The sequence below is a fragment of the Numida meleagris genome, chromosome 32 (assembly GCF_002078875.1).
Source record: "Numida meleagris isolate 19003 breed g44 Domestic line chromosome 32, NumMel1.0, whole genome shotgun sequence".
Classification (NCBI taxonomy): domain Eukaryota; kingdom Metazoa; phylum Chordata; class Aves; order Galliformes; family Numididae; genus Numida; species Numida meleagris.
In genome coordinates this window covers 1,052,277-1,066,852 of record NC_034437.1, presented here as the reverse complement: position 1 = coordinate 1,066,852, position 14,576 = coordinate 1,052,277, and the positions used below count along the sequence as shown (strand labels likewise).

General features: G+C 50.7%; 1 protein-coding gene across 1 annotated transcript in view; it reads left to right on the top strand.

Annotated features, from left to right (window-relative positions):
• Positions 1-13,401, top strand: part of LOC110389176 (keratin, type II cytoskeletal cochleal) — an 18,718-nt gene extending 5,317 nt beyond the window's left edge. The window contains exons 2-10 of the mRNA XM_021379147.1: positions 3,326-4,156; positions 4,872-5,080; positions 7,533-7,593; positions 8,205-8,300; positions 9,020-9,184; positions 9,314-9,439; positions 10,607-10,827; positions 11,354-11,388; positions 12,238-13,401. Of these exons, the coding sequence (XP_021234822.1) occupies positions 3,764-4,156; positions 4,872-5,080; positions 7,533-7,593; positions 8,205-8,300; positions 9,020-9,184; positions 9,314-9,439; positions 10,607-10,827; positions 11,354-11,388; positions 12,238-12,416 (1,485 nt within the window). The 5' untranslated portion in view covers positions 3,326-3,763 and the 3' untranslated portion in view covers positions 12,417-13,401. The remainder of the gene's footprint in view (positions 1-3,325; positions 4,157-4,871; positions 5,081-7,532; positions 7,594-8,204; positions 8,301-9,019; positions 9,185-9,313; positions 9,440-10,606; positions 10,828-11,353; positions 11,389-12,237) is intronic.

The following is a 14,576-nucleotide window of genomic DNA, read 5'->3' as shown; positions in this document are numbered from 1 at the left end:
GCAACCATCCTATGGTTTTATGATCTTGAAGGGCCCTTCCAACCCAACCATCCTATGGTTCTATGATCTTGAAGGACCATTCAAATGCAACCATCCTATCATTCTATGATTCTGTGATCTAAAAGCCTCTGGTTTTGGACTACTGTTTCAGGTAAAAGGAGGAACAGGGCAGTGCAGCTCCTGCAGTGAAGGCAGCAGCTTTTGGAAGCCATGCTGTTAACGTGGTGCTGGCTCTGCTCTGCAGCAGCTTGCTGTCACCCTGGGAAAGCAGCCTCCAGGTGTTCCAGCTGTTCCTGCTGGTCCTGAGGTGCCCCCCTCAACACTAAGTCTGCCCAGCTTTTCTGCAAGAAGGAGAAACGTAGCTAGGAGATGCAGTGTAGCAGAGGTGAGCCCCATTTTTGGAGCTTCCAGTGCTGGTGGAGACATGAAGCTGTTAGAGCTGCTGGCTGTAAGAGTGGTGAGCAAAATTTCCATATGTAAAACTGCATGACTTCGCAGTGCAAATTGCATGAGTGTGTGGCCTCTGCACCTCGCCATGAGCATTGGAGCAGGGAGGCCACAGCAGGGATTCGAGGTTTCCGGAGAAGCCTCTGGATTCTGAGAGGTGCAAGGATTCAGTTTATCAACATAAGCCCAAAAGAGCGTGAATTAATGTTAACAGGAAGACAGTATGAAGCTCAAGGGAATCGCTTCAATTCTTCAGAAATGGGCAGTGGCAGAAGATGAAAGACACCAATTAAACAGACTGAAGTTAGGCGTAGGGCCCTGAGTTACAGCAGGAGGGTGATGAACTGTACCGAGGTACCAACCTCTGGAACATTGAATCCTTTGAACCGGCGGCCTTCTGGAAAAGCTGCTTTCCTGTCATTGAGATACTGTGCTGCTGAGCTGTGTCATTGCATTGAGCTTTATTGCCCCAGTGACACAGAAAGTCCAACTCAGTAATCCTTCATGTGAATTAACCACTTTGTCTTGATGTGGCTTGTGTTTGTACATCACGCTGTAGGTGTTCTCTTACTGCCCCGAACCGCAAGTGCTGTACAAGTTTCCTCTCAGCATTCATAGCAATAGCTGAGGAGCTGCAAGTGTTCATTGCTGGGCCTCCTCTAGGAGCCAGATCCTGGGAGGAGAGGGAGCAGTGATCGCAGCATGCGGGATATCACCAGCAGCATGGCAGCTTTATGGCTGCAAGCACCAGCATTGGCATTGCATTTGGGTACTGGTGTAATGAATAACAGCCTGACAGTGTCATTCTCTGATGGTCCCATGATTGCCCCTGGTTATCAGACCACCAAAAACACTGCTCGTCGTTAGGACGCTAGCTCATTTATTGATGACTCACTGCCGAAGCACTTTGGAGCAGTAATCGCAAACTGGGACCGTGCTGTGCAAACACAAAACCTAAGGGCACTCCCAGCTCCAGAAAGCTTTCAAAGCAAACATTGCAGTCTAAACAGACAGCAAGAGATAGCCCACGGATACCGACTAAGTGTGAGGAAACAGCAGACCGACGTTGGTCGGCACAATTACATGTTCTTAAAGTGATTATGCTCATCTGCAAAGATTTCTTCCTCTTCCGTCAGGATGTGGCCATATTTGATGGGGTTCTTCTGTGCTTTCAGGGCTGGAGTAGAAAACTTGGTATACTTGATGTAGGATTCATGGAGGGATTTATCATCTGTGGCTCTGTGAGCGTCGGTGCACAGCAGCGAGTTGGTTGGGGTGGGTAGGGTTGGCTTGTTGTGACACCAAGCAGAATGGTCACAGTGTCCAAGCACTCACTTCTTCAAAGGGTGTTTAGCTGGTCTGTATGTTGTCTGCTGTGTCACCAAACCTGAATCCCATGGGGGTCATTCGCATGGGTCGCTAATGATACAGAACAGAGCGGGGGAACTTGGGAAGGCAAACTCAACAGACTCATCTTCATCTGACATCAGTGGTGTTGTGCAGTGGTAATTACAATTAGAAGACTGGCTTTTTGTGGATCTGGCCCCTGGTAGTGCAAAGCAGGGTGAGGTTCAGTTCTCTGACTGCCCAACCATTGTTTCCTCGGAGGTTGCTGGGAACAGGTTTGCCTTTATGACAGTTTATCTGGCAGCAGAGTTGTATTTTACCTGGCTGGATTGCTTTCTGGTTTGCATGCTGCATTGTGCAAAAATCCCATCTGCTGATGCAGGGCAGCTGAGGCTGGAAAGCAGCCTGACAAAATCCACAGTTAGAGCTTGCCTTGTTGCGGGTAATTCCTGCCAAAGCAGGGCTCTCAAGTGGCACTTTCAGATCCAGTTCCCTTCCTCTTATGACATCCCAGAGGAGTTGCAGGAGAGTGGCCTCTCTATGTGCTTGGAAGGACCTTAAGCCAAGTAACACAGCTGGAGACTTCTGCCTTGTAGGTAGCTGCATACAGATGCAACGAACCCTGTCCTGTCTGCATCAGCCATCAGATCAACCAGAGCTGGCTGTGTGGAACGTGGAAGTTTGCTTTGCACTCAGTGGATCTTATTTTTTGCTGCTGAAAGCTGAAGCGGCTCTCATGGCAGGGAGGGATCTCTCCTCATCTGTCTCTGTCAGGCTCCATCTCCCCCTTTCCCTTTTTCAAAAGGGAGTTTCCTTTTGGTAGCTGGGATCTGCAGCCAGCTCAGGTTCTCTGCACAAAGAAGGAAGCGCATACCCGGGGAAGGCTGTGGCCAGAAATGGAGCCAGTGCTATCTCCATGTCCTGATGGGAGGAAGATCTGAGTGATGACATATTCTGGCCCGACTTTGAGATCTCTGGAAGATCTATGACCTGGTTGTAAAGATGTGTATCCCTTGAAGGCGATCAAAAAATGCGGAAAGCCTGTAAAACCATTTCTTGCATCTCTGCAACTTCTGCGTGGGAGCCCTGGGGTTTAAGCAGGAATCTGTCCGGTTTCCTCCAGCCAGGCTGGACCAGGCTCTGAGCAGCCTGATGGAGCTGCAGCTGTCTCTGTTCATTGTAGGGGTGTTGGGCTAAATGGCCTTTAAGGATCCTTTCCGAATGATTCTGTGATTCCTTTTCAGTCTGCACTGACGTGTTGGGTATTTCCACCTGCAAAGCACAACCCACCAGAAGCACCTTTATTTCAGAGCTCACAGGGGAAAGATGGCAAAAATGCGGTGTCCAGGGGCATCTCTTGTTCTGCGCAGAGCAGACTGGCTGGGCAGTATGTGGTTGTATGTATGTATCTAACTTGGCTGCACCTGAAACTGAGCTAAGGCCCCTAATCTCCTCTCTGCTACTGTACAGGGGGCTGCCTACTCTGCAACGAGTGGAAAATCAATGCCTATTCCCCCTCTTCTCATTTCAGCATCCCCTTATGCAAGCAGGGAGGAATAGAGAAGCCCTGAGGAAACGGGGACCGACCCTGTCCCGCTGCACCTCTGCTGTGGTCGCTCGGAAGAGCCCAGCGCTTCACGTCCCTCCGCTGTGCTGGTGGCAGGGACACGGGGAGCTGCGGAACAAAGCTGGCTCTGAGCGCCAGCACCGGGCGCCAGGTGTGTCCTGTCCCCCTTCCCCGGCCCTTCCCTTCGGGTTCAGCAGGTTGACGGAGGGTGGGAGGGCTGCCAGGCACACCCAGCTCTGCAGGCAGTAAAACGATCCCTCTTTTGCCCTCGAGCCAAGCCCAGCTCTCCTAACGGATAAAAGGGGAAGCGAGGCAGGAGAGCTCACTTGCTCCCTGCCCTGGTCTCTAGCACAGCTTCCCTCAGATTTAAGGACAGGGGATACAGCAGGACCCGCAGCAGCCATGTCCCGCTCCGTCAGCTTCAGCTCTCGCTCCGTGGCCGTCCCAGGGGTCAGCCAAGTGCGGGTCAGCTCTGTCTCCTCCGTCCGTGGAGGCAGTGGCTTTGGCAAGGCAGGGGGCTTTGGCAGCTCCAGCCTTTACAACCTGGGCTCCGCCAACAAGCGGATCTCCCTCGGAGGCAGCAGCTCCTACAGCGTTCGCTCTGGATACGGCTACGGCGGCATGGGGTTCGGCGGGGCCATCTCCCCCGGGGCGGGCATCCAGGAGGTCACCGTCAACCAGAGCCTCCTGACCCCCCTCAACCTGGAGATCGACCCCAACATCCAGCGGGTGCGCAAGGAGGAGAAGGAGCAGATCAAGACCCTCAACAACCGCTTTGCCTCCTTCATCGACAAGGTGAGGCTGACTGCGCTGTGCTGGAAAGCGGGCCTGACCCGAGGCTCACTTAATGGGGTGGGGGTTCGTGAATGGGGTGGGGGCTTCACCAACCTGATGTGATTTTCCTGCAGTTTCATAACCGTTATTAAATCCCTGCTTGTGCTGCTGTCAGCAGAGGTTTCTGCCCTGCTTAGGTCAGCTTTGCACCCCCTTTGCTTAGCTGGCATTGCAGCCAGGCACACCACCACCAAATCGGAGGGGAGTGCTCCTCGGAGGGGAGCTGACCCTGTAGAACAGACCTTTGATGTAAGTCAGGTCTTGCTGTGTTTGTTTGCACTGCCCTGCACCTCTGCAGCTCTGTTATCTCCCACCAATAGACTGTGTACCTTGGGTTGTAAACCAGCTCCGGCATCCTCAAAATGTTAGGAATCCAGCCGTGGAGTTGGGTTTAATTGGCTGACACTGTGGTCTCTGAGTGGTTTCTCTTACGCGTCAGGCAAACAGAATCTCCTTATCTTTAATTCAAACAAAGCCTCAGTGCTGTAAGGCAAACCCCAGAGCAGCCGTGCTCCCCCTGGTCTTTATCACCCTTCAGAATTTAGGTGCTTCCCATCAAGACAGTGAATCCTTCAGATACCATCCACAGCCCACGCATCCCCCAGCATCCAAGCTCTGCAGCATCAGCTCCCCCCTTCCCCACCCTTTCACAAATGACCCCTTGGTTTCTCTGCAGGTCCGGTTCCTGGAGCAACAAAACAAAATGCTGGAGACCAAATGGAGCCTGCTCCAGGACCAGAAGACCACCCGGAGTAACATTGTCCCCATGTTTGAGGCGTACATCACCAACCTGAGGCGGCAGCTGGATGGGTTGCTAAATGACAAAGGGCGTTTGGAGGGTGAACTGAAGAACATGCAGGATCTTGTTGAGGATTTCAAGACCAAGTAATGTATAATCCAGCTGTATAACGGTATAGCTGAGCAGTTAGACTGGGAGAGGTGTCTTCAGCTTTTCTCCTAGGGAGGATGATTTTTTTTTTGCTAGGTGTCTATCCAAGGAAGCTGCCTGGGTCGTGTGGTGTTCCTGGCACCTTGCTCCCACATGCTCCATCCCCTTGGCTTTCCTTTGCAGCCTCCTCAGGGGTCGATTCCTACTTTGGGTTGGACTGTCTGGGTCTGTAGGAGTCCCATAGGAGCTCTGCAGGTTGCAGGCAGTGGGTGAATTGCTGCTTGTTCCATGGGGAGGCAATGGAACAGGTGATTTGCATTATTTTTTAGCAGTTTTTCTGTCCGAATCATGTTGCTTGTGAGGAGTGCCATCAAGAAAGTAGCCTTTGTGCCCAGTGCAGCTCTACAGGGAAATGCCTGAAAGGAAAGAAAGAAAAGAGGGAGCTGGCAAACTGGATCAAGCAGGAACTGAAAGCAAACAGATCTGATAATCCCCAGGGTGTGTTTAGGGAAAGTCAATACCCAGCACTTCCCAAGGAGGAGCATGGGAATGATGTTCTCCCAGCCCTGCTCAGTTACTCTGTGCTCCTCCACAGTTGCACCATGTTTCTCTGCAGGGCAGCAGCAAGGAGCTGGTTTGCACCCAGAGGAGCTGCAGCCCTAATTTTAGCTGCATATCACATGAATACAAGGTGTACAGGTGCATATTGATCCCTCCTGCTTTGGGGTCCTTGCTGAGAAGCAAAACCCTACATGTGGAGGGAAGCAGCAATTAGGGGCCCAAGATGCTGGTGTTGTATCTGGAGCAAGGATTTAAAAACTGAAATTCAGAACCCATTTCCCCATTTGTATGAAGAAAATCTCATCTCCTGAGTCAAATACCTAAAACATGAGTAGCCCTTTATGTGCCTGTTGCCTCATTTTTGTACATCCAATTCACACAGCCATTCTCCACCGGTATCTCAGGTAGGGGAGGAGATTGATACGCACGAGGCTCCAGGGGATGCAGTTTGGTCCCTTATTTGGTCACTGCCTCGACTCAGGGTGTGGCTCAAAGTAAGCAAGGGTAGGAATGCTCTGGATAGTGCTGCCCACGTGGCTCTGTGCAGGGTGTGCTGGGCTTTCCGTGGGAGTTATGGAGAGCACAGAATGATTTCTTGGTGCTGCACTGAGCAGCTGGGCGGAGCTCCCCCCTGGAAATAGAGCTCAGCAAGCCATTCTAGAAAAACGCAAGTGGTGCTGGGTTTTATTTTGTTTATTTTATTTGTACATCTCTCTGATTACCTCTTCTAGAGGCCAGGCTCTGATTCCCTTTCATTATGCACTGTGTATGCAGCACAGGCGCAGCGTCCGTGTTGTGCAGTGCTCTGCAATAGCAACGGATGCAGTTCATTGACCTGCAGAAGGACAACACCTGCTCGTGCCAGTATAGATGGGCAAGCTTCCAGTGCAGAGCAATAGGGGTATTACATGAAGACTTAAAACTGAACTAGCTCACACTTCAGAAGGCAAATTACAGCACTAGCCGTGCAAGGACTGGGTCAATAAAACAGAACAGTGCTCTAACTTTGCCAGCAGCCATTCCAAAGCAGCTGGTGAAAGTGGTTCCTGCTCTGTTGTATGGATGATTTACTGGATCCACGCAGCAGGTTCTTGCTGTTTGGGTCAGCAGGTTGGCTGTACACAGCACTGAAAAGCAGGCTTTGAGAGCCAGGCTTGCAGGTGGTAGAAATCTGTGAGGTTTCCTTAAAGTCAGCGCAGCATGATTTATGTCTGCTGAGAATTGAGGTCATTGCACCTCAAGTCAGACACTTAAAGAAGGGATGTGGCCAATATTAGAAGTCTGTGGGGCTTTAGAGGAGAGCCACTCTCTGCAGAATAATTGCAATCAACTCTTACATGTGATTGGCACCTGCACAATGTGCTGGGATGCCTGGAGTAAGGAAGTGCAGAATGAGCAGAGCTTTAACAGCCCCTTGATCAGTGCAGGTGAATGTACAGAATGTTTGCATCCCTTCTGCATTTTTATTTATTTGTTCTCTCAGTGGTCGAGGGAAGGAGCTGAGAGCCTCAGGACTCAGACCACAGCCCTGCAGGCCAGCACTGGGCTGAGCATGAGTGGGGATGAGGAGCAGAAAACGAAGTGCAATGGGAAAGATGTGGGTGAGAAGTGCTTTCCAGCTCAGTGGTGATGGCAGTGTGGATCAGAGCAGCTTTCAGGCATCAGTTTGTCCAAACAATACCTTTAAAACGTGGCACCTTCAATGCAAAAAATGCACATTCCTCAGTGGTGCAGCAAACCTCTGCCTGTAGCTGGCTTGCTTGGGTAGTCACAGGCCAGCAAGGTGCTTCAGAAAGGGAGGAATGGGGTGAGAGGGTGGAATTCACTGAGACATTGCCTCCTTTTACCCAGGCTCTAACTTCTAACTTCTCCCTTCTCTCCTGGCAGATACGAAGATGAAATCAACAAGCGCACAGCAGCAGAGAATGAGTTTGTGGTGCTCAAGAAGGTGCGTGCCTTGGATATTAGCTGGGTCTGAACAAATATGGGTGCAGGCCTTCTCCTCCTTCTGCTCCTCCAATCTCTTTGCTGCTCTTCTGCCTGGATACCCAACTGCAGCTCACATTTCTGCTTCTATGTGAGCACCGGGGTCGCTGTAGGAACAAGGAAGGGGGTTTAGACCTTATGCATCTCACACATTATGGCAATATATTTCTTTAGGGTATCTTTTCCTGCCTTGACTCTTAAAACCTAAAAAGTCAGAGAGACCGTGAGGCCCAGCTTTTGTGGTCTGTGCTGTCCCAACTGTCACTGGCCATGCAAACACAGGTCCAGGCATGGTCCAAGGACCACTGGGTTGAAATGGGTGATCCTTATGGGTCCCTTCCAACTCGGGATATTCTGTGAACCCTGCAGAAGATACAGGGAGCTGCACACCAGCAGTTCAGTGCACCAGTGGATAACTTTTAGGGCATGCTGGGGGGTTGGAGGGTTGTGGGATGGAGAGCAGGTGACGTGGGGAACTTGCTGGGCACACAGCTGCTTTTGAAGCCAGCAGTGTCTGGGTGGACTTGGTCGCCAAAGCTCCATCAGCCTCACTGGATCGTCACTCTTTTTTAGGATGTGGATGCTGCCTACATGAACAAAGTGGAGCTGGAGGCCAAGGTGGATGCGCTGACGGATGAGATTAACTTCCTGAGATCTCTCTACGAAGCGGTAAGGTCCTTCTGCTTCTTGTGGGTGCTGCAGTGCAGTACCACAAGTGGTACCTGAGAGCATCACTGTGCTATTGCCAGAGATGAGAAGGGTAGCGGAGAGATTGAGTAAGCAAAACTAAACTGCAAGTAAAGTACAGGTTCTGTGAGCTCTCACAGTAGTTTTTCCCTGTCTGGGATGTGAGTTGGATTTGTTGCAAACGTGGCTAGGGAATGCCTTAGTTATTTCTGCAGTTAGTATGAAAACAAGAAAAGCAATGCATTATACCCAGCGCTGAAGCACTGCTGTCTGTATTTCTGTGCTGTCTGAGAGAGAGAAAGGAAAACTCCTTGCCCCAGAGTCATTTAACTTTGGCGTCATTTACAAGATAAGAGACTGATGTAAGCACGCACATTGCACCCTTGTGTAAGATGGTGGAATTTGGCCCTTTGCTGAGGAGCTGATGCTCAGGCTTCTTAGGCTAGCACTTCATGCTGACATCTTATCTCAGGAGAGAATTCAGCTTGTTCTTAGCCTGGGAGTGATAAGAAGTGGCTCCTTTTCTGCTGCTGTGCTTTGCACAATTAATGTGACTCAGCTGGTTTCCTTTTAATTACTGGTTGTTTTGATGAACTTTTATCTGCCTCCCTTTTCCTTTTCTTCTCAGATTCTCTCTGTAATTGGCTTCTGAAAGAGAGGCCCTTATCAGTGATTAATAGTGTTGTTAATGCAACTGGCAGGAGCTTCGTGAGCTGCAGGCCCAGATCTCTGACACCTCCGTGGTGCTGTCCATGGATAACAGCCGAAACCTGGACCTGGACAGCATCATTGCAGAGGTCAAAGCACAGTATGAGGATATTGCCAACAGGAGCCGGGCAGAGGCTGAGTCCTGGTACCAGAGCAAGGTGAGTTATGGGAGAGAGAAGGGCAGTAACAGCTTCTGTTATTCCATTTCTCCTATGCTTGATGAGTAGGGAGAGGTTTCAGCCCATAGTGAGCTGCCAGTCTTGACTCCATCCTTCCTTGTGTCGCAGTTCGAAGCGCTGCAGGTCACTGCTGGGAAACACGGGGACGACCTGCGCAACACCAAGAATGAAATCACAGAGATAAATCGCGTGATCCAGAGGCTCCAGGGTGAAATTGAAAATGCGAAGGCCCAGGTGAGGAGCTGCCCTTGTTCTCTTGCTGCAGAGCAGTAGGTTTAGCAGCAACAGGTGGACCAGGGGACAGGGCTTAATGTTAGAAGCCATTTGGGATAGCTGCAGCCATCACCCCAGAAGACATCAGTTCTGCAGGAGGGGAAAAACCCTGAGACAAGCAGGATGATGCTGAAAAGGAACTGAACTATCATCCTGGCAGTGCAGAAGTAGGGTGATGCAGAGCCCTTTCCGAAGGGCAGTGCTGAATGCAGCAGCCTGCTCAGCCACACATGTTCCTTGTGCCCTTTTGCTGCTGGGATCTTTGTCCACTCCCTTTCTGCAGAAGGGAACACCGTGTTTGGGCAAATGGATTTTTTAGCTGCGTGGGAGTTCTGTTTGCTTTCTCCAGAAGCGGTTATCGCTTTATCAGTACAGCTGGTGAAAGCCAGAACAGTGCATGGCTCAGACCATTTTGGGGCTGAACGCTGGCTGTGAACAACCAGCAGTGCACAGGCTGGAGATAAGCCATTGTGATTCATCCATTTGTGTTTATTTGGTTTCAGGGCAGGGATGTTTCCACATACATTTACGAGCAAAGAGCTGACCCAGTGCAGCTCCCTGAATAATGAATGAGAGTATAAGACATATGTTCATTGTGAGCCCTTCCTGCCAAACACGGAGCTTTCTGGAGGTGCAAGGGGCACTGGTGGGAGTGCATTAGGCTGCCAGCTCAATGTAGCCCCACAGGGATGCTTTCTGGGGTATGTGCATTGTTTGTTAACTGCAGGTCTGCTCGAGTCCATGCTTGCCTCACATCAAAGCTTACTGGAGACCAACTGGCTGTGAGCGAGCTCTGGGGCATAGAGGGAGAAAACCTGAGCTTGCATTAACCCTAAGCGTTGTGCTGTTGTGTGCAGTGTGGGTGGGCTGAGAAAGTGAAGGTAACCTGAAAGTCTTCTGAAAATGTAGCAGGTGCAGAGAAATAGAGTCAGATGAATTGCTTTACAGAATAATGTGTCCTGGAATGAGGTGAGCTTCCTTCGCAGGCTGATCTCCCTCCAGTGACCCCAAAAATGTGTAGGCATGAGTTTGTATGGCTCTGCAGAACCACAGGTGGACTGGCCTGTAGATGCCAGAAGCCCATGAGTGGTGAGATGCCCTCTGACGTGCTCTGCGTTGTCACTGCAGCGTGCCAAGCTGGAAGCTGCCATTGCTGAAGCTGAGGAGCGTGGTGAATTGGCTGTCAAAGATGCCAGGACAAAGCTGGAGGAGCTGGAGGCAGCTCTGCAAAAGGCGAAGCAGGACATGGCCCGGCAGCTGCGTGAGTACCAGGAGCTGATGAACGTCAAGCTGGCCCTGGACATTGAGATTGCAACCTACAGGAAGCTGCTGGAGGGCGAGGAGAGCAGGTGGGTGCTGCTTGTGGAGTTTACGTGATGGAGGGTCCAACTCTTTGTATCATGGTGACATCACGAGGGCCCAGTTCCAACTTCAGGAAGGAAACATGGAAGAGGAAACCTTGCTTTTAAAACTGATTTTTGGTTCTGAAATGCTTTGGCCATAGAGCCAAGCTGTCAAGCTCTGGGGTAGAATGGATAGTTTGATGAAAACGTACAAGGAAATAAGAGTTGTTTTCCGTTGTACATTTGAGGCTGTGGAAGATTTCCAAGTGGCTTAAATCCCCATAGAATTTGGCCAGAGTTCCTTGTGCTCTCTCAGCACTTCCCCCCCGAGGTGATAAAAAAGCTTGTAAATGTAGGGCCAGAACAAAGCGCTGGATGGCACACTTATCTTGTCTGAATTATTTACAGCAGCGGTAATAACTCACTGCCATTGTCTTCATCTCCAGCACCGAGGCCCTGGGGGAACACTGAGTAATGCAGAGTCTAACCCGTTCTCTTCCTTTCTGCCTTTTGTGTTTTTCTGCTCCAACAGGTTGGCTGGCGATGGAGTTGGCAGCGTCAACATCTGTGAGTTGATTTTATAATTTATAATAGTTACTCTTACAGTTTCTATGGGAAATGCAGATGCGATCAGCTGGGTCTGCATGCAGGAGCCTCGTAGTGCCCTGCCTTAATTAGCCTCTTCTTAAATGGGAGCTCCCCCAGGACAGAAGTTGATAGTGGTGTTGGCTCCATGGCAGATTTCAGCTCATCTGTACAAATGGGGGAATGAATGAATGAATCTGTATGAGTGTTAAACTGGGGGAATATTGACTCTCCCCCTTGCCCTGTCTCCTTCTTCCCATTTTTGTATGGAGAAAAGTGCACTATAAAGAAAAATTGAAAGAAAGATAAGTGCCTGCACTGGAAGCTAGCTCAAAGGTGACATTAGAGGGTGTCTTTCCACCTTGGGAAGCACTGGTCACTTGCCTTACATGGATGTTGGATATAAGCAGGTGTCTTGGAGACGCTGTCTGCAGCTTTTAATTAGTGACTCTACTTTTCATCCATTCATCCACTTATCATTGCTGCTGATGGCTGTGGGCATGTCCGGTGCACCAGGAGATGAGCTGAATGTGTTTCTGACAGTGGGTTTATGGTGCTGGGTTCCCCATGCTGCAGGAGGTCCTGAGCCACTCTGAGTGATGGAGGAGGGGGTGTGCAGCTCCCCCTGCATCCAGTGGAACACTGGAGCTAAATGCTCTGTGCCAAACTCGAGCAAGATCTTCGTGTCCTGGGCGCTGTGTTTAGCAGGAGGTCCTAGGAAGCTCTCATCTTCTTGCTGAGATTTAAAAATGCCCTTTTCAAGGAGTGTGCCAGGCTCGGTTTTGCTGCTCCCTGATGCTTATGGTTGCTTTGCTTCTCTCTGCACCGCAGCCATGGTCACCTCCAGCGGTGGAGGTGGCTCCAGTGGATTCCTGGGAGGAGGGGTCCGTGGAGGCGTCCTCAGCCTGGGAGCGGGGATGGGCAGCGGAGCACTCGGCTTCTCCTCCGGGGGCTCCACCAAATCCTACAGCGTCAGCACGACCTCGTCCACCAGAAGCTTCAGGAAGTAACGGCAGGAACGGAAACCAGCGGTACCCACGACACGGGAGGAGGGAAAACACAGGAAGAGAAGTTTGGTTGCCTTTCGTAGGACAAATTGGCTGCAAAAAATTTCTGCAGTGATGAATGAATTGGAATATGATATACCAGAGTGCCTGACCCTGCCACATCACGCCTAAGGCTTGATCCTGCACTGTTGAACTCAGCGGGAACCATTCCACTGAGAGCAGGTTCAAGCCTGTAGGGTGAAATTTCTCTAGGGAAGCAGGCAGGATAATGCTTTTGTTACTTGTGTGCTTGGTCCCCCTGCTCAGGGCTGGCTTTCACCCTTTGAAGGGCAAAGCAATCATTTGAGTGGCAAGCTTTTCCACATTTCTGCTGTGGTTTTACAAAAGAGACCAGACGATTATCTCCCTCTGCATATGATTGGGAAGACTTCGTTCCCTTGGGCTCCTCAGAAAGTGCCAGCCCTCATTGAGATTTCAGTCTGGGGTTGTTTTCTTAAAGTATACCAGGAAGAAAATGGTGAAACTGTTTCGGGTTTCTCCTTATGTTCTTTAGAACATAAAAGCTCAGAAATGACATTGGACAATTCTGCTCTGATTGAAGCTAATTTCTTACTTAAGGCAATGCAGACAGATCTCCTTTACAGGTTCTGTATAACAAAATAACTCGCAAACTCACCCATTCTCGCTTCTTAACAGAAGCCCAAAGCCTAAGGGATATTGAAATTGCTTAGAATTACAAGCAGCACACTGAAATGGGAAATAACATTCCCCATCCTTGGGTGCCTCTGTTTACTACCCTGTATTCCAGAGCATTACTAGTGATATCTGGGGTCTCTCCTACCACTGGGGAAAAAGCGTGTTTTGTTGATGCTTCGTTACAACAAATCCTTGTTCCTGCCAAAATGAGTCTTCAACGTAAACACGCCGGGGAAATAGTTTGTTACTGCGGTAGGAAGAATTTTTAAATAAATGAGTCAAAGAAACTGCATGGAATTGTTGCATTGCGTGCTCTGCCGTGTCCCAGCAGCGTATCTCTGGTTGATGTTTTATACCTTTGTGGTCTGGGAGTTTGCCATGAGGCAGTTAATAAAGTTGCCCCGCTGTGTGCTTCTTCAGTCCCAGCTGAGTTCCTCGTGTGTTGCTGCTCAGGAGCCCGGAGAACCATCCCAGTCCTCGCCTCCCTCCAGGCTGTGTCCCTTGGAGCAGTGCCACGCTGCAGTCAGGATCAGGATTTGGGGTTTGCTGCCTGTGGTCTCACCCCTGGGTGAATTCATTCCCCTGCTTTGCATTGGGTTTGGGCGTTAGGGTGATGGGGCTGGTTTTGTTTCCGCAGCTTGGCTCAGCCCAACCCCTCAGCACGACTGGAACCAGTTGGGACTGACCCCTCTCTGAGCACCGTATGCTGAGCAGAGAGGAGCCAAACTTTGGGAGAAACGCCTTGCTTGCAGGCAGCCAAAGCTCGGCAAAATGAATCTGGGTGATGCTGCATGAGGACAGCTCATTGCTGCTCCTTTTGGGACAGCATGGGTGTGCAGATGTGGGGTGAGCCCCCCAGTGCTGAAGGCATCATCCCAGTGGGAATGGGGCCAGGAAGAGATTCCGTAGTCAATGAGAAAAGCTGTTTCCTGCAGCATGAGGGTGGCTGTGAGGCCATTAAAGCCTGGGAGATGCTGTACCTGTGGCAAACCCAACCCTGTCAACCGAGCACCCTGCGCCAGCGCAGTGCTGAGCCCGGGTGTGTGGTTTTCCAGCACACGTGGCACTAATGCAGGGAGGGGAGTTCCCTGTGTGCCCAGCAGAGCCGTGCTATCAGCCCGGCACACCCAGTGCACCGCTTTCATGTCACAGCCAAAGGAGCGAAATGCAAAAAGAAATCCCCTGGAGTGAATGGAAACAAAGAGCTCAAAGAAAGGCCTTGCCCAGATGTTTTTTTGGCAGGGGAGGCCGCTGCTTGCTGTCATTTGCATGGCTCTGTGATGCCTCATTGGGAATGGAGGCTCCCTCTCTGCTGTTGAATTCTCAGGTGTGCAGCGGTGACCTGGGAACAGGGACGTGGGAGGTGTGGCTGCAGCTCTCCTACATTGCAGAGCGATGCTCGCTGCTGGGGAAAAGGGGATCTGCAGCCTTCAGGTGTGAAGCGTCTGTGTGAGGCCGTGGGGATGG